General features: G+C 53.2%; 6 protein-coding genes across 6 annotated transcripts; 4 read left to right on the top strand and 2 right to left on the bottom strand.

Moving 5' to 3' along the window:
- Nucleotides 1–627: 627 nt before the first annotated feature.
- On the bottom strand, nucleotides 628–3,873 carry BO86DRAFT_418155 (Zn-dependent exopeptidase; the record flags this gene model as incomplete). The annotated part of the gene is made up of 5 exons (XM_025675067.1): nucleotides 628–1,696; nucleotides 1,826–1,894; nucleotides 2,551–2,777; nucleotides 2,837–3,583; nucleotides 3,688–3,873. The coding sequence occupies 5 exons, from the start codon at nucleotides 3,871–3,873 to the stop codon at nucleotides 628–630; spliced, it is 2,298 nt and encodes a 765-aa protein (XP_025528818.1).
- A 1,911-nt stretch (nucleotides 3,874–5,784) lies between these two features.
- BO86DRAFT_336752 (uncharacterized protein) lies at nucleotides 5,785–7,857 on the top strand. The gene is made up of 3 exons (XM_025668923.1): nucleotides 5,785–6,487; nucleotides 6,597–7,113; nucleotides 7,178–7,857. The coding sequence occupies exons 1-3, from the start codon at nucleotides 6,064–6,066 to the stop codon at nucleotides 7,398–7,400; spliced, it is 1,164 nt and encodes a 387-aa protein (XP_025528817.1). The 5' UTR covers nucleotides 5,785–6,063; the 3' UTR covers nucleotides 7,401–7,857.
- A 3,873-nt stretch (nucleotides 7,858–11,730) lies between these two features.
- BO86DRAFT_64096 (uncharacterized protein) lies at nucleotides 11,731–13,454 on the top strand. The gene is made up of 2 exons (XM_025677533.1): nucleotides 11,731–12,947; nucleotides 13,005–13,454. The coding sequence occupies exons 1-2, from the start codon at nucleotides 11,875–11,877 to the stop codon at nucleotides 13,180–13,182; spliced, it is 1,251 nt and encodes a 416-aa protein (XP_025528816.1). The 5' UTR covers nucleotides 11,731–11,874; the 3' UTR covers nucleotides 13,183–13,454.
- A 2,829-nt stretch (nucleotides 13,455–16,283) lies between these two features.
- Nucleotides 16,284–16,870, top strand: BO86DRAFT_398603 (double-stranded RNA binding motif domain-containing protein; the record flags this gene model as incomplete). Its single annotated transcript, XM_025673567.1, has 3 exons — nucleotides 16,284–16,356; nucleotides 16,436–16,495; nucleotides 16,686–16,870. 3 exons carry the CDS (start codon nucleotides 16,284–16,286, stop codon nucleotides 16,868–16,870), a joined length of 318 nt encoding a protein of 105 aa, XP_025528815.1.
- A 1,928-nt stretch (nucleotides 16,871–18,798) lies between these two features.
- On the top strand, nucleotides 18,799–20,001 carry BO86DRAFT_388429 (thymidylate synthase). Its single transcript, XM_025671851.1, has one exon. The coding sequence runs from the start codon at nucleotides 18,860–18,862 to the stop codon at nucleotides 19,919–19,921; it is 1,062 nt and encodes a 353-aa protein (XP_025528814.1). The 5' UTR covers nucleotides 18,799–18,859; the 3' UTR covers nucleotides 19,922–20,001.
- A 146-nt stretch (nucleotides 20,002–20,147) lies between these two features.
- Nucleotides 20,148–21,125, bottom strand: BO86DRAFT_310647 (AN1-type zinc finger protein; the record flags this gene model as incomplete). Its single annotated transcript, XM_025667876.1, has 2 exons — nucleotides 20,148–20,934; nucleotides 20,971–21,125. 2 exons carry the CDS (start codon nucleotides 21,123–21,125, stop codon nucleotides 20,148–20,150), a joined length of 942 nt encoding a protein of 313 aa, XP_025528813.1.
- Nucleotides 21,126–21,296: the final 171 nt, after the last annotated feature.

The following is a 21,296-nucleotide window of genomic DNA, read 5'->3' as shown; positions in this document are numbered from 1 at the left end:
AATTGTATGCATTTGGTGATGACATCATCTGGTCTGGACTCTCAACTTCCTCTCTCATTCTCTGACACGCCAGAAACGTTAGACTCACTTAGCTGAGGACGCCTTGCTTGGTAAGTAAATATAGGAAGGGAACGATACTATAGCCATAACCCTGTTTTCACTCTCCCCACCCCTTCCTTCAGTCAACATCCACTGGAAAACTCGCTAGGCTAGGCTACTCTATTCACCAGTCGCTCCTAAAGAGCCGATCGACGTCTCCACGCTGTCGATCGGTGCACGGTCCTGTAAACGCCTGCAGCTGGACTGCGTGAGGTATGCCTTCCAACCAATGCGACTTTCTCAAGCTAGCTTCACCGGTTGCCTCCTTCATTGGCACGTCATCTTGCATTTCAGCCCACCCGCAATGCACGTGGACTTGCCACCAGACTGCTCTGGATAACTTCTGTTTGGGTGTATGATTGTATACCCACCAAGAGCATCTAAATAATCACCACTGGTGTCTTCCCTTAGCCCCCTTCGATTGCTAGAGATATATGTCTGCCACGAGAAGCAGTCGGAAGAGGTTCCACGGTGCTGTCTCACAATTCACTCCTTGCGATACTGGCCACTAAGCAACCTTGCCTTGTCTTACATAATCTGTTGCACAGCGTCCACAAATCGTTGGTGGATAGACGACGGCGCAACAATCATCCCGTGGCATCCCGCCAAAGTACGCCCCAGGCTGCAGTCAACCGGACGACCAGCAAGGTCGCTAACAATGCAGCCAACCTCCTCGACAATCAACATCCCGCCCGCATGGTCCCAGATCTTCGACCGATAAGAAGCCTTGCGTGGGATCTTCATGGAAGCATTGCATCCTCCAACCGCGACCGCGATGTACCGCAACTGCGTAGCCCAGAGATCTGTCTTAGGCGGCCAAGGGGCGCCCAGCTGAGATGCAAGGCGGGCATGTACGTTGATATCCGATGATCCACCCGCACAATCGACGAAGACGAGGTCCTTGGGGTCTGTGATTGTAGGTTTAGGCTCGAGCTTGTGGGCAGGCAGGAGAGCGCCCGTATCCATCTTTCTCATGTATGCGCCGTGACCAGCAACGGCAAACACCTGATGCCCATAACCTTCTCGATCTACTATATCCTCGTGGATATATCCCTTCTCCAGATTCATGTTTGGGCAGCCCAGAACACCAACCTTCTGGCGTCCATTCTCCAAGAGACACAGGCAGACGGCATACTGCTGACCTTGAATGAAGGTCGCCGTCCCGTCCACTGGATCCAACACCCAGGCACGATTCTGCGAGCCGCATGTACCCTGGGCCCCCAAGTCGATGATCTCCAACATTTCCTCCTTTGTCTTTGGAGTATAGAGCTGCGCATCGCTTTCCTCGTCTGTCAATCGGGTAGAAGCGACCAGCTCCCACGTTCGCTCGAGCAGGGCCGGGTCGGATCGCAGGGCAGTCGCGCTTTCCTCACCAACAAACACGTCATCAGGGAAGGCATGATGAATAGCGGCGATGATCAATGCTTGGGCAGCAAAGTCGGCGATGGTGACAGGGGTAGAATCACTCTTGTCGAACGACCCTTTATCGACAGCCTCGAGTAGCTTTTTGGTCGCTAACGTAGCTCTCTGCACCGTCAGACAGGCCAGTTGCAATTCTTTCGAGTAGGGGATGGAGGAGTCCATGATGAGGTAGCGTCTAGTGTGCGTTTCGAGGGAGTGAGCTTTTTAGAGGCTGCAAGAAGGTATAGACAGCGTCGCCAAAGGCTGGTGCAGGAATTGATTTGTATTCGAAGCCACTGGAGTCTAATCGAAGAAAAGACGGAACGTTGAGCAATAACGGTGAGAGAGGGGGATCGCGACCGCCTCGTACTCAGGTGCACGCAGGGACTGAAACCTGGTGTGGGGTCTTGTTCGTCGGAGAGGGGCGCCCGGTGACGTAGAGCAAAATATTATCGTGAGCTGAGAATCCTTGAGAGGCAAGCAAGGTGTGATACGACAGCAGGAGGAAGAGGTACTTTATCTTCTCAGCAAGAAGAGGGGCTCGGGGGCGAGAAAAAGAATTATGACTCCGACGAAAACGGAGTGGGAATTTCGAAGGATAATGATTCTTCTGCACTGCAAGCCAAGTCAGTGATCGCCTGGCGGAGAGGACTACTCGTCTCCTTTGGGTTAGCAACTCGGGTCTGCTTCGGGCTTGGTGGAAATTCCGTCTGCAGTGCTAGCCAGGAGTGGCTCTACAGCACTACACTATTCTTCTTATCTTATCGTACTGCACGCTGAACATGAAGACAACTGATGAAGTTATGCTGATTTAGAAAGTGAAGGTTACAAGTCAGTCAAATCAAATGACATGGTTACAACTTGTCTGACCCAAGAACCGCAATGTCCCAAAGCTCACAGCCAGTTTAAACTACGCGAAGGTAATCACAGCATAAATCATTTTGGCAATATGGAATTCGACGCGACAAATCAAAAAATCTAGCTTTCAGATACCACCATCTATATCTGCTAACAGGTGAATATGGTTACCATCTTGAAGAGTATCAGAACGGAGCAAAAGCCAGTTCATAGGCAAAGCCTACGGTCAACTTCGCATGCTCCAGCATGTGATCGAAACTCAGATACTTGACTCGATCATCGGTTGTGTGAATCTTCTTGTTGCTGTTCTCCATCTCAGACTCGGTTGCCATTGCAGATGGATACCCGTACTTGCTCGCTGATGTGTGGTCAGAGCAAGCATAGCCGCACTTAGTCTCGATGTGTCCTATTTTGCAGTACTGCACAGGAGCATGTTAGCGACCGCTCCTATGTCTGTGACGAGGTGCTTCAGCCTTACCTCTTTAATGACGTCCTTCAGGAACTGTGTCAGCCCCCGATCGACATAGTCGACCATGATTCCGACGGCTTCCTTGCGGCCCGCATCAGACGACCCTTGGATGTATCCGGTCATATCTTGCTGGAGCATGGCCTTGACATCCCGCTTATCTTTCTTGTACTGAGAGAAAACAGCCTGGGAGCCAAGCATACCACCTTCCTCCGCCGAGTACCAGTGGAACTCCACTGTGTTCGGGGCTTTCCCCTTGGCAACGGTGTCTGACTGCAGCAGACCCCGCAAGCCTTCAAGAATAGTAACGGTACCACTTCCATCATCATCCGCACCAGGCGCCGCCAGAATCGACGGGAGGAACAGATTGATGCTGTCCTGGTGAGCACCCAGCACAACAGTCTTGTTTGTCTGGCCTGGAACCCGGGCGATGATACTGAATTGACCCCAGGGGTGGGAAAACTGTTCCACGGTCGCGCCATGCTTTGAGGCGCCCGACGCCTTGATCACATCAAGGACCTGCTCGTAAAGCCACGTCGCTGACTCGACGCCGGTCGCTGACCGATAGTAACGAGTATGGAAGGAAGTGAAATGCTCCAGATTCTTCTCCATGTTATCCTTGGATAGATTGCGGAGGAGTGGGGCGACCTCCTCCGAGTGTTCCATCTGAACCGGGTAGTGGACATAGCTGCCGGCGTTCAGTGTAGGGTAGAAGCCAGTGTTTCGCTCAGCGGTGATATCGATGAAGTTCACGCCATCCTAGACCGAACGTCGAGGAAATCGGTTAGTGATCGGAAAGCATAATAGGCAAATGGAAAATCGGCGGGAGATTCGTATGGCTGGACTCAACCGCATTGTCTTACCAATTTCAGAGCCCATTTCTCTTCCTCTGTCACCCATCTTGTCTGATAAGGAGCAAGCTCGATCAGATAACGTTCTTGCCCATGGTGAACGCTGAGTTCTGTTAATGGTTCTTGCTGCGGTAGCACAGCCCCCAATACGGCTGTGGAAGCTGTTGCGCCTAGCGCAAGGGTTGCGATAACCTTCATGGCGATCTGACGGTAGATCAAAGCAAGCAGATGCGATAATAAGAAACAATCTACGGTCGAGTGATGCGGAGAAAGGGAGCGACAGGCGCTTGACGACTAATGATAAGCACGACCGTAAGGAGTCGTCGGGGGTAAGGGTTGCCCGAGCAGCGTTAAGATCGGGATGGGAAAGGTATCAAAGGTATCAAGGGGGCAATGCAAGACGTGAGCAAAGGTTCAGCGTTAATACTCAAAGAACCTGTTGATCCTGCTTGGAATAAGCGGATAAATGATAGCGATGATGTTACGGCGGAGCAACAGAAGAGGCGGAGGTGATGGAGTAAGGTACCGCAAGTGCCCCCTCCCAGTTGCGTCAGTGACGAACGCTGCTTAAATAATATTGCCAGGCACACACACCCACACGGGGTCGGGCTATAGTAAAAGATGCTGGTACGACTTGGCAGAACTAAGGTTTCCAGCAACCACCTGACCTTTTTCAATGATTGATTCTTAGTCTTACTCGCATCATGGCAGTCTAAATCAATTCGGTCTTCTGCTGCGGACTACACTTAGAGGTTGAGAGACAGGACCACGCTAGCCGCCCAGTGGGGTTGGAATTCCAAGGTCTAGGTGACTGGCATTGGCACTTGGCATTTAGGCAGAGGCTTGGACTGCTTCTCCTGGTGATCCGAGGCTGTGTGAGACTACTGTTCAGAGAATCATGCTATTGGACTGTTAGCTTGCCATCGAAGCTTGAGCGTATCCCACCGCAGAGTTTGTATTCAGTGTGCCTGGAAGATTGAGTAAATAAGAAATGAATTCACGTGAAGTTGTCCACCTAGCTGAGTCATATTTTAGGTAATGGGATGCGACTCCAGGTTGCTCAGTTCCCAAGCATAACCTGTCAGCAGGCAATCTATAGTCGAGTCACAAGAGCGAGAATAAGAAGAGGTTGTTGGCCCATTTAACATATGGAAACCTCAATGGCTCTACATTGGTTGAAAGGGTGCTGTATAATTTGAAGAATTGCACAAGTTATCAAGGAGGTATTAAAGAAATCATTGTCGCTCTTGGCTGCATGGAGAGATCTAATTTGGTCTCTATAATATAAAGACCTTAAATCGTGCGAGCCTTGCAATGCAGCCGTATACATTCACTGTTGTTCAACCCACATATGGCTATAATTTAGAGCGTGAAAAAGAGCTCGCACTTCTATCCTTCTTTATGTATAGACAGAACGCCAATGAACTCGACCACTTCGCTCATTTAATTGACATCACAATGCTGGACGATATAGAGTAAGCTAGGAGCCTCCACTGTCAATTCACCGCTGGAGATCTGGGAAGGCAAGAGCAAGCAAATAGTGTACGTCGAGTCGCTCTGTACGTGTAAATATTGCTGTCTGATGGACAACAGACCCCCTGGTTAGGGTTACTGTGCCCTGACTGTCAAGTTTGTACTGTAGAAATCACTCAACAAGGTTAGTGAGCACTTGTACTGTACTCATACTCGTCCTGAGTGCGATTAACTCAGTTTGTACCGTAGATCAGGCTCTATGAACTCCACAGTCCCAGCACTTCTCATCAAGGGAATCGCCCACCTGAGACACCTGGGCTCCAGGCAGCATAAGATCGGTCCAGTTCTCGTTCACTGAATACACCGATTACATCCATTACATCACCCAGTGACTCCCAGGCCAGTCACTGTGAGTCATCCATGATTGCGGTCCTGAGGCCAAACCTGAAGTGGTAGGTAGGGCTAGGGTTGAACTCAATCTCCTCCAATAGCCTTCATCTGATGCTTCTCGTGTCCCATCAGAGGGAGGTCCATGGACGGATGATTGACTTCGAAAATTTCTCGGCGGCTAACCCATAGTATTTTACCGTACGGAACTCAATTGCTCGCCCCCGGACGCGGACGCGACCGGGAACCGCAGTTGTCGGGTTATCTCTCTTATCTTGCTTGTCCTTCCCTTCGCCTCCCCGCTCTTCCTTCTCCCCTCTCCCCCTTGACGATTACTCGTTCGTCCCTCTACCTACTGCCGCTTGCTGCATATCCTTCCTCGGTGTTGGTCGATCTAGCAGATATCATCGCCTAAGGCTGCGACGCCATCCGTGTGCTGAGCCTTCCGCCATCTTCTCCAGGCTCTACTTCCATCGTACCTTTTTCGGCCGCTTCCACGATCCAGTCGAACCGCGTTGCGCTCCCGCGATGGCGATTCACCCCAGTTTCCCGTCCGAGGCAGACCCAAGAGGCAACCTGTCGCCGCAGCAAGCCCAAGCCATTTCGATCTGGACAGAACAGGCTGCTGCCTCTCTGGAAAACTTGACCATTTCGGGGCCGGTCTCGTCCAGCGATCGAGTTGTCTCCTTGTCGCAATCTACATCGACGCGGACATCCTTTCGCGGGACCATGGTATCTCTGTCGATTCCTTTGGATGACCCGGTACCGAAGACAGAAAGCGCGTCTGCGGCTCGCGTCAAGCTTCTTGGTCAACCTTCAACAAAGGATGTTCAACAAGTGGCGTCGGTCAGCTTCCGTCGCCGAGAACCCTTGCGACGCGACAGTCTCAAGAGGCGCGAGGCTCTCCTGAAGGGGAAGGATGGCAGCCGTCGTAGACAACGTTGGGAAAACGGTTGGTCCCCTTCAATTGCAACTGCATTGCTTGGATGTCTCGCACTAGACTTCACTCGCTGCCGTTAGCTAGTCGACATATCAGATCCACTAACCGCTTTCGAAATCAGATCGTCTCCTGCACAATCCCTGGGCTGAGCCGCCTTCTTCTAAGGACTGGGATATCCAGCCAACCTACACCCGGCACAACCCCATGCCATACTATCTTGCGCCGTTGTGGGATTCCCATTATGCGCAATTGGACCAAAATCTCAAGCAGGCCGGCGCTGGTGCGACTAATGAGAAGCACCGCGTACCGAAGGAGCTGCGCATGAAGCTCAAGCACGCACGTGGCGCTCGGGGTATGCTCCAGGACCTGGAAGAGGATATAAGACACTTCATTCAGCGATGGAGCGAAAAGCAGCTGTTTCTTCAGAAGGAGGGGCTGGCCGATGCCCCTCAGTCGTCTGATGAGGATGACTCTGAGGATGAGGTTGTGTTTGTGGGTCGTAATGGGCTGATGCATGACTCGCCTCAACGGAAGGCGAAGTTGCAGCAGATGCGAGACGCGATGAGTGTTCACAACGAGCGCGATGGCGAGAAGATGGTGTTCGAGAGCCCGGTCGATGATCGGGGAGCTGGGTTTGGGTGAGTTCGATGCCATCCGACGGAGGATTTTGAGGAAATCCTTGCTAACGTGTGTCTTGAATAGCCGCTGGCTTGTCCACTCGATTGCATCTTATTATGGATTGCACACGTGGTCGGTCACTGTGGGTGAACCAGCCCGTCGCGAGGCTTACGTTGGCTTCCGTCCGCCGACGCCATCCACCCGTCCCGAGTTTGCACATCAAACGGCCGGGTTTGGAAGCTGCCGCCGCGAAGCGATGATTCAGCCTGGGGACGAACTTCCGCAACCGCTGTGGGCCCAGGTTTAAGGCCTGGTGTAAAGGATCCGGGGATGGGGGTGGATGAAGAGACCACAATCTTCTGATTGGGATCAGTCCCTCTTGGATTCATAGCGCGGGCTTGGGCTGTACGATCTAGACCTTCCGGGTGAAGCTGTAGATAGGTTGGTTTCAAGCAAAGTGTAATAACTTTTGTAATAGTCGTGTAAGTTTAAACGATTCATTTCATTTTTCGCCATCAGCAAGCGCCGCGGTGGGTTTTGCGACTACGTCTCGCCGATGTATACGGAGTACTTCACGACTGTCGTTCGCCTAGATTTTCTTTTCGGTCCCCCACCAAGAGTCAGGATGGTGTTGGACTGCCGTGGGAGCGTTTTCCGATGGTCTTGAACGCCCCATCGCAAGCAGTTGCAGGCATTTCAGATATTGGAGGCGCAGCGAAGAGCACATGCCGCGGTCAAAATTGGGAGTGGGAGCAAGACTATCGTATCCTGAAAGGCTGCTTTAACAAAGAACAAAAAAAAAAAAAAAGAAGTAAAGGCCACGCCCAGAAATCTTCCCAAGCATTCGAATGTGTCATTGGCACATGTCTTCGAATATGGCCCAATTCCCCAACCGCAGACCGACAATAAGCGACGGAGATCATCATCATCGTCATCACCATACCTCTTTTCCGTATGTCTATCTCTATGGGAATGGAGAAGTCTCTGTCTGGATTTCAACTCAACCGCCTAGAATGGTCACGCTACACTTAACAAATGCACACTGACCGAAGCTCCTCTTCCTACGGGGTAATCTTGCAGGTGGAAGAACATGGGGGATGCAATGCACGTTGCTCTCATTGCCCCCTCGCCCGCGAGTTCCACTCAGTGGCCACTTGTGCAATGCGGACTGTACGTAGAGTTCTCATGCAGTGCTGCCAGTTGCATTTACTACAAAGTAAAGCATCGTTCGATGGCATGAGGGATGTGCTTTCCTTCTTGACCAGACGATACGATGACATCAGGAACAAGTGCAGCGCACGGAAGGGATTGCGATGAAGCGGACGGACGCTTGGTTGGAGAGGAGGGAGAGTCCGTCTGGGTGGCATGACAGCTGACAGGGTAGTAAGCTTGTTTTTCTGGCTTACATGTGTACTGTACGTACTTGCAGCCTTGGGTTACTTGTTGAAAATGGTGTAGTAAGTATGTAGTAGGTGGGTAAGACACGGGACTACTAGCCTGGAGGTAAGTTAAGCCTACCGAAGTGTTCATAGTGGGGGAAGGTTATTTCAACCGGTTGTGCAGACAGACGTCTGTCTATGTGTGACGTCAAGAAACCAGCACTACATGTTTATTCTTAGCAGGTTCTGGCTCTCATCGATAAACAACTAATAGATACCAAGAAAGATAGCTATTAGGCACTGCTATCTGGATTTGTTCGGGGTAAGACTGAATGATCTACCTATCGTGCACCTTGTTCTCTCTTGCGCTTGTTGTCGGAGGTCGAGTGTTCCAGGGTTGATGATGGCGATTATAATGATGATGCTCGGCAAAAATCATACATGATACTACGTAAGGATACATGATGGTTGTCGGGGAAGCTGTACTCTGTTTCTTGCTCTTTGCGGGGCAGTGGCAGCGGGGAGGGGGGTCGAATGTGATCCAGACTCAGTGTGATATTTGATGGAGGGGGGGCAAGGAAAATACGATAGCATTGTTATAGGTCAGCTTGTCGTACTTTGTCGTATGGTGCATCCTCACGAGTAGAGGGGTTCTATGTGCGGTGCAAGGGACGCGCTGTGCCCGATAGTTATTTCCTTGTCGGGTTCGGGTTACTGATGTGATGAAACTGGAGAATTAGAACCAATGGTGGTTGTTGGACCTTGGACCATGAAAGATGTCCATGTCCGTTTGCTTGTGTTGTTGACGTTGTTATCTGTTACCTGTTATCTGTTACAGTAAGTACAATGGTCAGTTATCCTTAGTAGTGGTCGGTAATTTACTATGATGGGGAATAATATCAGGCCATAGTCAACAGGCGAGGCAAGGGCATTGACCCTTTTCCCCCCATCCAGCGCGGGGGATTTTCCCCTCAGTCTCCCAAAACCGGGATCACTCGTATTTGATTTTCCATGCGCGAGAACCCCCGTGCAACCAGTCCTCAGTTCTATGCCCCTTGGTTGAAAAAGTCCGTCATTAGACTCTGCATGCTGGGGAATATCCTCCAGAGCTACTCACGGTTCAATGAAATTGAGATAGTGCACTGTTAGGTACTCTGTAGTCGGGGACAATTCGATGCACAGGCAGTCGGTCCGATCCGGCTATTCCCCATCAGGGTTCCATGGGACCGTGGCTAACGATCGTTGGGTCATCACGATCAGGCATCGACACGAACTTAGTATTGACTACCTGGCATGCCAGAGGACTCTTACTTTTCCCTTCTACGGCAGTTTGCAATGCATATCTTTGCTTAAAGCCCTATTGGTGTCGAGGAGATGGCCTCTAATGACCACTGGCAACCGCTCGCACCCCCACTTCCTGACGAACAGGCCCTTTGCGGGTGAAAACGGTCAAGTAGTCGCAGATTCCCTGCAGGGACAATAAACAACCTGGGCCGGGTCAGGACTTCCGTCACAACCTGATGATCCTGTGAACTCCGGAGGCGACAGCGATATGGTGGTCATCCGCAATCCTCCGCGTTCGCCCATCCTACAGGCCCGGAGAATATCGTCGACAGTGTAGCAGGCACTTGACCTCCTGCGATCATCTTAGCCCGAGGGGGAGCAGCGCAGCCAGTCACAGACTAATCGCCCATCAGTGAGATTCTAGAACGAGACGATCGCAGCGATCGAGGTAAGACCTCTTCCGAGAACCACGTATAAGATGAGCCGATTTGGATGGTCGTGCTTGTGAGAGAGGAAGAAAGAGCAAGATGCCTTGCCTTGCGCCTTGATCTCCTCCGCGAGTAGTATCCGTCCCCCTTCGCCACGGCTCAGGCGTCGAAGCTGGGCTTGGAGATGAAGGCTTTGATGCTGTACTGGAGACACATTCTTGCTGACGAGGTGGACGTGCGCGACAGCGAAAATAACCACAACCAGAACCGGGAAAGAGGAGGAAGATGTGCGAGGAATACCGTATGTACGTAAATCGGCATAACTCCAGTTGATTGGGGGTTACAGTCCCTGCCTGCCATACCTAAGTAGGTAAACAGTTAGTTCACTTTGATGAGGCAGAAACAGAGACAAGAACACCCGATCATTGTTGTTGTTACTCCGTAATGTGTTGTTAGTTGGTTAGTGAGTTAGTACTTGTTGAGTTGTTGGTGTTCATCGTCACTACGGAGTACTTCCTCCTGAGCCGACGTGGCTGCTTCTCCTTCCTCTCCTTCCGCCTCTTTTCCTATTCCATTCATTCATTGATCCATCCATCCATCCTGCCATCCACCCAGTCAACGAACTTATTCGACAACACGCGCGCATCAGCAGCTTTCCGACTCTTACCCTCTCACACGGACGGCCCTTCTCCCTCCAATCGGTTTTCCTATTTTTCTGCTTTTTCTTTTCTATTTTTCCCTTTTTGCTTTTTCTCTTTCGATTTTTTTACTCAACCTGTATGCGACTCGATGAAACACCCAGTCTCGGACCTGGCGTCATCTGCTATGCTCAGGTCCATCTCTGGCCCCCCCTTCACACATTTCCCTCCCCCTCCATGCCCCCCAATGTTTTCCATGCCTTCCATGCCCCCATGCCCCCATCATCATCCACCCATCCATTCCTTTCGTACCCCTCGGATCGCCCTCCCAGACTTGATTTGGGTTAGTTGGAGCCCGACTCGCACTGCCCGCCATTTCTTCTCTTTGTGACGGATGGAAGCGAATTGAACCGACGGCGACTGGATCAATGAACAAATTCCCCTCTCACACCCCCTCTCCTTTACCGCTGTCTTTATTGTTGTTACTATTATTTATTCTCTTACCTACAATCCCAAACTTCCCTATCAGCTTCCTCCCCGCCTGTCCCTTCAGCCTGCTGTCCTTACCAAATGACCACCTAGTTCTACCCTGCTTGGGATACTTGCCTGTCTCATTTCGGTCTGGTAAGCCCTGCGCAAACGAGAGTCGGGTTGGCTGGACGTGCGGCTGGACGTCAAACACTCTCGAACCACGAGATCGATTCCGGCTGTGGTGTGAGTATACATACAGGCTCTGCCTCTTACCTGCATGTTGGCCTCGCTAGTCTTTCGAGTTTTCCTTCTGCATACCCAGCAAATCCTCTCTAGACTACCCCGTGATTGGGATCTCAGTGTCACAGCCGAGCTATAATCTGGTTCCGACTCGGGCATCGAAGCGCGACCAGTGTTGTCCGGCTGAAACAAAAACGATACCCAAACGGCACTACTACTATTACTACACGCCCCGTACTCCCACCGCTACCCCCTGCACATTCATTCAGCAGGCTCCTTTGCTCTGCCCTCCACGACCCTATCCTAGCCGATCATCCTAATATTACTATACTAGCGTCACCATGGGTTCCTACAGTACATCTTCCTGTCAGCGTGGTCCAAAGTCCGGCGGAAGTTCAAGTTCAACCAACAGTGATGCCTCGGACCGTTCGAAAAGCACGGCCCCTACGATCTACAGCGATCGACCCACTCCTATGACGGGGGTCACGATGGCCTTCGATGGGGAGGAAGACCCCAAAGCCTCGGTTACGACCTACACGTCCACCAATCCCTCCGTGGATGATCTTCCCGAACCGCCGCGCTACCAAGTAACCGACCGTAAATTGGATATCTTCTCCCCGGATGTCATCCCGTCAAATCCGTCCACCTTCGGACAATTGTTCCCCTCGTCACGACGGCTTCTGGTCCGACATGACGATGCGACGCTGGATGGCAACATGAACCTGCGGGTCGACACCATGGTTCCGCAACGTGGGGGGTACCAACAGGACGTGACCTTATTTCATCTCCGCATGTATGATCTGTTCTCGAGAAAATTCTCATTCCGTCGCTACAGCCGCGATTCGGGACGAGAAGTGTGTCATTCGGAAAGGAGGCCGGTGTCAGGCTCCGACAGACATGCGGTCTTTCGAAAGTCGTGGAGCAGTGTGTTGGCCAGCTTGCGGCCTGGGTCGAGTGGGCATGGATCTGTACCCGTTGCGGAACACAGGCGCCAGGACTCAGGGTACAAGTTAGCAGATGACAACGATGAAGAGTGGGAGGACAAACAGTTAGAGACCAGGACTGGTATGGATCGTCATCCGTCCGTACTCACCGAGAGCACGTTGTTGGAGTTCTCCAACTATGCTCATGTAGAGCTGAGACGCCGAGGTGCCGGGCAATCGAAGCGATATGAGTTTGAGTATTGGTCCACGAGATACCAATGGAGACGGGAGTGCCGGAGAGAGGGCGACCTGCGGGAGTTGTCGTATCATCTGATCAACCTGCGCACCTCCAAGCCCGTGGCCCATATCGTACCCGAAATCCTCGCTCCCATGGAAGCCGTCGAGGAGGAGCGCAAGGGCGGCTGGGTTCCTCCTTCCTCAATGTGGATCAGTGATCCGGCCGTGTACGAAAAGATGCCTGACGTTGCCGAGTAGGGATCCCTCCTGGTCCTCCTCCATTTTTGAGTTTGAGGCTGACTAGTGTACAGTGTGATTGTTGCCACAGGGCTAGTGGCACTAGTCGACGACTGTATTCGCCGGAAATGGCATTCGAAGAAGCATTCGCAACTCATCCATCCCGTGCGATCAACGTTGTCGAAGAGCATCGAGCTCATGGGTCCCAGGCGGTTCCTTGATGAGGTGTTCCATCGACGGGGATCAGCCTGAGCTAATGTCTGGGACGAGTTGGACAGTGATATGACGTGGTGATCCTTCATTCGGATGTTCGCGTCGGCGTCTCCCCTTCCATGAATCTAAGGAACTTAATGAAACCCTGACCATGGCGTCCTCATCCCTGGCCTCAAGGCCATCTTGCATATTGGTGGGCCGACCAGGTGCTTTTGTCAACGGAGACATGGGTGCGTTGGGCGGTAGTCGGAAGCCCAGTCCGGCCTGATGTCTATCTGCCTATCTATCTAGGGTCTAATGAGGTGTAACAGGAACCGGAGGGTCATATATGCATGAATGCATGTTATATTGCTAGTTTCTGGCAGGCATGGGGGGGGGGGGGGGGGGGGGTAGTATGTAGGAAAATCGGTTGGTTCATAGGTTTCAGCCTCGCCTGGCTAGGCTGATAGTTATCTTCGACTATCCTCGACTATCTTCGACTAAGACTATTTTGGGATAATCTGAATGTATCTAGTGGACTGACGCTTACGCGAGTCACTTTTGGATGATGCATGTACCACGAACCTCTGGGAAAGAAAGAAAGTCAATTTGTGCAAGCTGTCACTCGCTTCTGAGGGGAAGTGGAGAGCCTGGAATTATCATGGATGGATTTCTGCCTGACTTGTTTTCTACCCCGGTCTGGACCAAGATTAGCCGTGCAGATGAAGGAACTGTGAGGTGGAGTTGACGGGGTCAAAACTGTTGGCTTCCCGGTCTTCCATTCAATGCGCGATGGGGGAAAGAGGGGGGAAGGCTTGCGCCCAAATCTGTCCCTGAAATGAAGTCCCTGGTTCGTACAATGAGTGGGAAATTTCTGAAAAGCTTCTGAAAACAAAAACCTGAGTAGCAGCAAGCAGCACGCTTGCCTGAGGCCGTTGCGGGGCCAGTCGAGGTTTGTTTCCATGGATCGATTGATTGTTTTGTCGCCGGGCCTCGGAAGCGTACCAGTCTTTGTCTTTGTCTTTGTTTCTCTCCTTCCTTTCCCCCCCTCTTCATCTCTCCTTCTCCATTCTTTTCTCTCCATTTAGCGCTGGCTAGCCGGCTAGCTGGCTAGCGATTGAGCTATCAATCGGCTTACTACTCCGTTCTCGCCTAGCCTAATGGTTCGTTGCTGTCTTGCTGTCTTATGCAGGTGCTTTTCCCCATTGTCATTACGGCATGCTTTCGCACAAGTCGATCTACTTGTCATGTTGCAGATTGAAAGAGATACCTACCTCTCTCTAGCGTCATGGTTCTAATTCTAAAACAGCCGCATGGGCCAGACTCCCAGAGAGAAAAAAAACTGAAATCAGAAATGAAAGGGAAATGCGACAAGGGCCGAATGAAAGCACACGTATGAATGCCCAACTGACGCGCCAGAAAGAAAGCAACGAATCATACTGGCGTTTCTGGTGCAAATTGGTCTGGGTCGAGTAGACCCCGATACTCTTTCCTCTTCGCTGGCATCTGGTGTCTCCTGCAGAGACAGATAATAGTTTTCTTCGTTCCCCGGTACTTAGAGCCAGCTGGGCTGGTCCACGCTAGTTCTGACCTGACTCTTGATTCTTTCTCGGCTGCATCCCTGTCACCCGTGAAGGTTGACTTACCGCGCGATACTCACAGCATGCAAGCAAGCCCTGGTCACCCTAGCGCCTGCAGCTTCCGGCTTCCTTCCCCCCTCCCCCCCCCCTAGGGATGAGCTCATGCAGAGCGGCCCGGTCTGTAACCGTTTGATTCTAGGGCTGAGGGGGAGGCAACGAGTGGATGGAATCAGGGCTACGCTTTCGGTCCGAATTGAATGAAATCATTAAATCGTTGATGAGCTGGCAGCAGGACCTCGGGGCCCGCTTCGAATTTGCTGAGTGGTCCAATGGAGGTTTACCTCGATCCGATATCTGGCTTCCATTCGTCCTTCTACCGTCCTATGGGGCTTCCCTCCGCTTTTGGGCAACTAGACCAGGCCGGCCTCCACCAGTGTGTTCCTTCCAGAAGGGACGGGGGTCCCTGTCCTGAAGAGCTTCTATGAGGCGAAGTGGCTTGTTCATACCCGATGTTCTCCCATGCCCTTACGGAAGCGGAGGAGCAGAGGATATGCGAGACAGAAAGAGCGAGCAAGCGAGGGAATGCGCAAGCGCAACAGCACCAGCATGTTTCCCCCCCTCCCTAGCAGCGGGAGTAGAGCCGCGAGCCACGCCGTCGATAGGGGTTGGTGGTCTTTCTTGCGGTCTCGCTGAGTTGGCCAGCAAACTGGCTGCGAACTGACATACTTGCCTGTACAACATGCCGTCTTGGTCTCGGATTACAATTGCTGGCCAGTCGATGCATCGGGCTTGGGTGGGGGCTAGCGGCCATCCTCCCTGGTCTCTGGCGTTTCTTCAAAGGGCACACTCTCAGTCGTCGTGCGGCGGGCCGTTCCAGCTTGCAGCCTCAGAATGATCCGCAGGTTCTCCATGCTACTTGACGTGCCTTGAGTGGAGGATAATGGAGGGGGGGAAGTTGCTGACGCCGTGCCATGTTTACCTGCCACATATGCATAAGCCCGTCTGTTAGGTTTGATGATTAGGTGCCGTGTTTGACACGCCGAAACCGTCTTGCACAGAAACTCCCCTCTGGGGCTTTGAGGGATGGCCCACAGTTTATATGACTCCCCGCTTCCCATATCCTCTCGAGGTCTGTCCCGATGGTTTTTAGAAAATAAAAAGAAGTCCGAGACGCACTGCAAGAACAACCTGGAAGGGGCCCGCGCAGAAATTTCTTATTGCTTATAATATTCGTTTGATTTCTCTATTGTCTCTATCTGGTTGTTGCAGACCCCACCGTCAATTGAGTTCGTGGGTCGAATCTCCTAGCCGTTTCGTGCTTGTCAAGCAGGACAAGACCCTACCTAACCCGATTGATTTAATTATCCTGTCGGTTACGCTCTGCCTTTAGGCCCAACCCAACATCCAGCATTGGAACCGGGACGACTGCTGGCTATTGTTAGGTACTCCGGAGCGCGAGAGAGAAGAGATTGCTCCGCCTCCACGCAGCCCAGAAATTCAACCCACTGTGTCCCTCTCTCCGTCCCGCCAGCCAGGGAAAAAAAACCCGCCGCCAGCCATTGATCGACGAGACTCTTCACAATGTCCGGTGCCCATGCTTTGTATGCGGACACTACGCCATCCCAGGGGAAAACATGGCAAGCGAGACTGGAGGGTATGCCCCACTTTACTGCAATCCCTCAGGAGTTACGTCGATTGACTTTTGATCCGGTCAACTAACCCTCGGAAACCAGATCACTGCAAAGAGAGCGGTGTCCCTGCCCCGAATTTCGTGATTGTCTCCGATCGTCGAGGTAAGCAGACTGTCTTCCAGTTCGTCCTGAGTATCTTTGAAGACGTGCGTTTCGGCACCGAGCGAGGAAGAGAAAGAGTGGAGTCGATGTTCATGCCTACCAGCCCCTCTTCCCCCTCTTCACCGACTTTTGTCCTTTTGGCCGTGGAAAGTGGTACCAGTGACTGACAGATCCGTCCACTTTACTGCAGGAGGTCGCACGGCCTGGTCCAGCTCGGTCACCGTCAAAGGCATGTTATTCAAGGCTCGGTTTTGGTACGATGGCAAGAACCTCGACAATGCCCGGGAAGACGCCGCCGAACTGGCCGTGAACTACTTCCAGGGGGTTAATCAGAATGCCCGGCCGGGAGTGTACCCTCGGGGGCCCGGTCGTTAGGAGATGAGGGCTTCCTCTCGTGCGGATGGACATACTGGGAATTGGCGTATCTTGGGACGGCTTGTGGTTTCTATTTTCCTTCTCTGTCGCTACGCCCAATACGTTGTGTTGTGTACGACGCGTCCCGGACTGAAGCGAATTCCTCGAATCTCGCCAACATGTACAACACGGAAACTCGGCGGTCGACAATCTCTTTTGTGCATTTCCCTTCTTTATCTTCGAGTGTTGGGACGGGAACAAACCATCCGGGGGCGGATGGCGGATCCAGACAGCAGCATACTATTTTACTTCTTTTTCTTCTGTGGTGGAGTGGGCAGACTGCGGGAGAGGGGGATCTCAGCAGGAGGAGCATTATCCACGGGGTTGGGGCTGGGTTTGGAAATCGGGCGGTTTGACGATGACGTTGGCTGAATGGCAGTGTTCTCAGGCAACGGACGAAGGCACGCATGCGCCCACCTCTTCGGCTTATTGCCTATGGATGGCTCGCCTGGACGTGCTATGGGAGATTGTGGCACGATCTTTGATTGACGTTGACGACAGCACCGCTAATTTATGATGAAGAATTGATGATTTACTTGTTCATTCTACTGCTTATGGGGGTAATGACAATTGTGGGAAGGATGGAACATATCCCAACGGAGAGGGGGCAAGGCTACACGACTACTGAGTCACTGAGTGTATCAGGGTGAGGAAGGGAAGGGTTAAGATACTTAGATGATGTAATTTGTAATTTGTTGGAGTTGAGTCAAGGACTGATGTTGTCTTCTACTCCATCATAATTGATTAGAATTTGGCTAGCACAGACAACAACTTAACTTTTCCTCTCCCCTGACTTCAAACCTAACCTTAAACCTGTGAATAATATTCCCCATTCCCCCGTGGTGATATGTAACTGTGTGTGCGGCAGACAAGCAGCACTCACCGCACTTACCCGGGAGAAAACAAAAAGAAAAAAAAAGAAAAAAAAAGAAAACCAAGAACAACAACACACGGACCATTCTTCGTGCCTTGCTTGCCTACCCTCCGTGCCCCCCCGGGGGCCCTTTTTTGTCCTTTTTTCCCTCTTTTCCTCTTTTCTCCAATTCTCCATAATAATGAAATCCCTCCCGAACCCAGTACCATGGTTCACTCGCACATCATCGGATTTATCCTAACCACGCATCGTTAAACCCCTGCTACTAGTACTAGTACTGTACATAGTAGGAACTTAGTTTGTGATCCTGGTCCTGGGCGAGAATTGGGCGGTGGTGGGGGGGAAGGGGATGGTAGGAGGTTGGCCTGCGCTTTCCCACGTGTTTTTTCCTTGGTCGTGGTGAGTCTGGTGAGCTGGGAGGAATAGGTTTTGCTTTGTCGTTACGGGGAACAGGGCAGGGCAGTGAGGATTTATACGAGTGGTTGGTTTGGTTGTACTGTCCTGGGCTGGGGGTAGAGCTGTGTGAGTGACTAGCTAGCTTGTGGTGGTCTTGGTGGATTTTCTGCAGTGGTTGGGTGGATAGGGCATTCGTGAGTCTTGACGTTGGGGAGAGGGAAGGGATTGAGCCATTCGGGGAGAATGGTGGTTGTACGAGTCTCGTTGCTTGAGGATGACAGACTGCGTAGACGTGATGGGCCTTTTGTCAAGTGTTGTATAGGATAACGGTCCTGGACCTCCAATTGCCAGACTGCACAGTGGGTAGTAGGGGCTTGGGAATGTTGGCCGGTCATGGCTCGATCGTTAGTTGTGCCTGTGTTGATGGTGTTGTATACTCTACATTATCTTTCAATCTAGTCTTTGTCGTCAATGACAATCAGACCAGTGGACACGCAGACAACACCCAATCGGGTAATACAGCCCACGTGACCTCGCACCGCGTCGCGACCGCGTCCCGCCGACCTACGGAGTATACACTTTTCTCTCCTCCCCAAACCTCAAACCTCACACCACCAACCACCACCTCACGCCTTCACATACCCCCGAGGATACCACAACCCCACCAACAGACCATCAAAATGCCACCCTCCGCCGAATCCGCCCCGACCCCTCAACCCGCCCTCCACCCGCCCTCCACCCCGTCGACCCCTCCGCCTCCCGCAACCGCCCCCCTCAACCCACCGCACGACCCCTCGCACGAAGAACACCAATACCTCAACCTGATCCGCACGATCCTGTCGCAAGGCGAGGACCGGCCCGACCGGACAGGCACGGGCACACGGTCAATCTTCGCGCCGCCGCAGATGCGCTTCAGCCTGCACCAACCCGGCCCCACCCCAGAACAAGAATACACACCCATCCTGCCCCTCCTCACGACCAAACGCGTGTTCCTGCGCGCCGTGGTCGCCGAACTCCTCTGGTTCATTTCCGGCTGCACCTCCTCCCTCCCGCTCTCGGACGCCGGGATCAAGATCTGGGACGGCAACGGCAGCCGCGCCTACCTGGACAGCGTGGGGCTGTCGCACCGCGCCGAGGGCGACCTGGGCCCGGTGTACGGGTTCCAATGGCGGCACTTCGGCGCCGCATACGTCGACGCGGCCACCGACTACGCGGGCCAGGGCGTCGACCAGCTGGCGGCGGTGGTGCGCCAGCTGCGCGAGACGCCCTTCGACCGCCGCATCATCCTGAGCGCGTGGAATCCGGCCGACCTCACCAAGATGGCCCTGCCGCCGTGTCACATGTTCGCGCAGTTCTACGTGAGCTACCCGGCGGGCATCGCGGCGGACGGCACGGGACGGGGTAAGGGCCATCTGCATTGCTTGCTGTACCAGCGCTCGGCGGATATGGGGCTGGGCGTGCCGTTCAATATCGCGAGTTATGCGCTGTTGACGCATATGCTGGCGTTCGCGGTGGATCTGGTCCCCGGCAGTCTGACGCATACGCTGGGCGATGCCCATGTGTATCTGGATCATGTGGAGGCGCTGCGCGAGCAGTTGACGCGCGAGCCGACGGCGTTTCCGGAGGTGAGGATTTCGAGGGCGGATCGGGGGAGTGGGGTGGTGGATGGGTGGCGCGAGGAGGAGTTTGAGGTGCTGGGGTATCGGCCGCATAGGGCGATTAAGATGAAGATGAGTGTGTAGCTGTGCTGTTGGGTTTGGCAGCGGTTCCTGTATAGATTGAACTGCGTGACTGGGATAGATATGTGCCTTAATATGATAGATATGGATATGCGTTTATGAAAGCAACAAGCAGTGGTATATGGGTAGTAAGTCCTCAGCATTAGATGCGAAGCGATGCGATGCGATGCGATGTCCAACTCCGGCTCCAGAAACCAAATCAAGCCCTCAAGAAAATCCCCCCCAAAATTCAAAGGATAACCCCCGCCCCCCGCAACAACACCAACGTATCCCCGGCGACCACCTTCTCGGTCAGCGTATCCCCAAACTCCAGAAACACCCCGCCCTCCACATGGAACACGCGCAAGCGCTCCTCCTCCCCGGCGACCCGGTTATTGACATTCTCCACCCCGAGCCTTCGCGCCGCGTCGTCCAGCACCCGCCCGACCTTCCACCTCCCATCGAACCAGAACGCCCCTGTCGCTGCCCCTGCCGCTGCCGTCGCAGCAGACCCCTTCACAGGAGAAGCCGCCGCCTCAACAGAGAGGTACACCCGCCGCTCCGCAGGCACATTGGCATCCCCCTTCGCGGTCCGCTTGAGCGCGTGCACCGCCATCGCGCGGTTGCCGGGTTTTTTCTTGCCGGTGGTGGCGGCAGCAGCCCCCTTATCCCCTGGATTCCCTGTGCCCTTCCCCGCTGCTGCGCTGCTACCCCCGGAGGTCGATGGAAGCGAGGAAGCGAACGTCCCGCGCACCCGCGCGAACATCGATTTTAGGGTGTCTGCGCCTGCTTTCCCCCCCCGGGAGGGGGGAGGGGGAGGGGTGCAAGCATGCCCCTCCTTCAACCGGTGCTTGAGACAGTACTCCCGTCTGCACTCGGGACACCGGACGCCCGGCTCGGTGAGCGTGTGGATGAGGGTTTTGCAGGTGAGGTGGCTGCATTGGTCTGTTGTGTGGATGGTTGGTTTGGTTTGGGGCGCGGGGGAGGTGGATGAGGCTGCGGTTGAGGTTGAGGTTGAGGGTGAGGGTGAGGGTGAGCTGGTGGTTGATGGGGCTGCGGCGGCACGCGCCCACTCGCCCGCCCGCGCACACTGGTGGGCGGATTCGGTGCGGTGGTCGAGACAGTATACCCCCCTGCAGGAGGCGCAGCGGAACGGCAGGAAGTCGAGTTGGTGGCAGTAGGCTAGGTCGCAGTGGTGGCCGATGCTGTCGAGGTCGGTTTCGGGCATTTCCCGGGGGTTGGTGGTAGTTGTGTTGCCACTTGGGCTCCCGCTTGGGGGGTGGGTGGACATTCTTTCTTTCTGTTCTTGGGGGGTTTCTTAAGGAGGTAATGAGTGATGTGTTAGGCGGAGTGAGAGTGGTTGTGTTTAAATGAAGGTGGGTGGCTGAGACATGCAAAG

The sequence above is a fragment of the Aspergillus japonicus genome (assembly GCF_003184785.1).
Source record: "Aspergillus japonicus CBS 114.51 unplaced genomic scaffold BO86scaffold_17, whole genome shotgun sequence".
Classification (NCBI taxonomy): domain Eukaryota; kingdom Fungi; phylum Ascomycota; class Eurotiomycetes; order Eurotiales; family Aspergillaceae; genus Aspergillus; species Aspergillus japonicus.
This window is presented reverse-complemented; position numbering and strand designations above follow the sequence as displayed.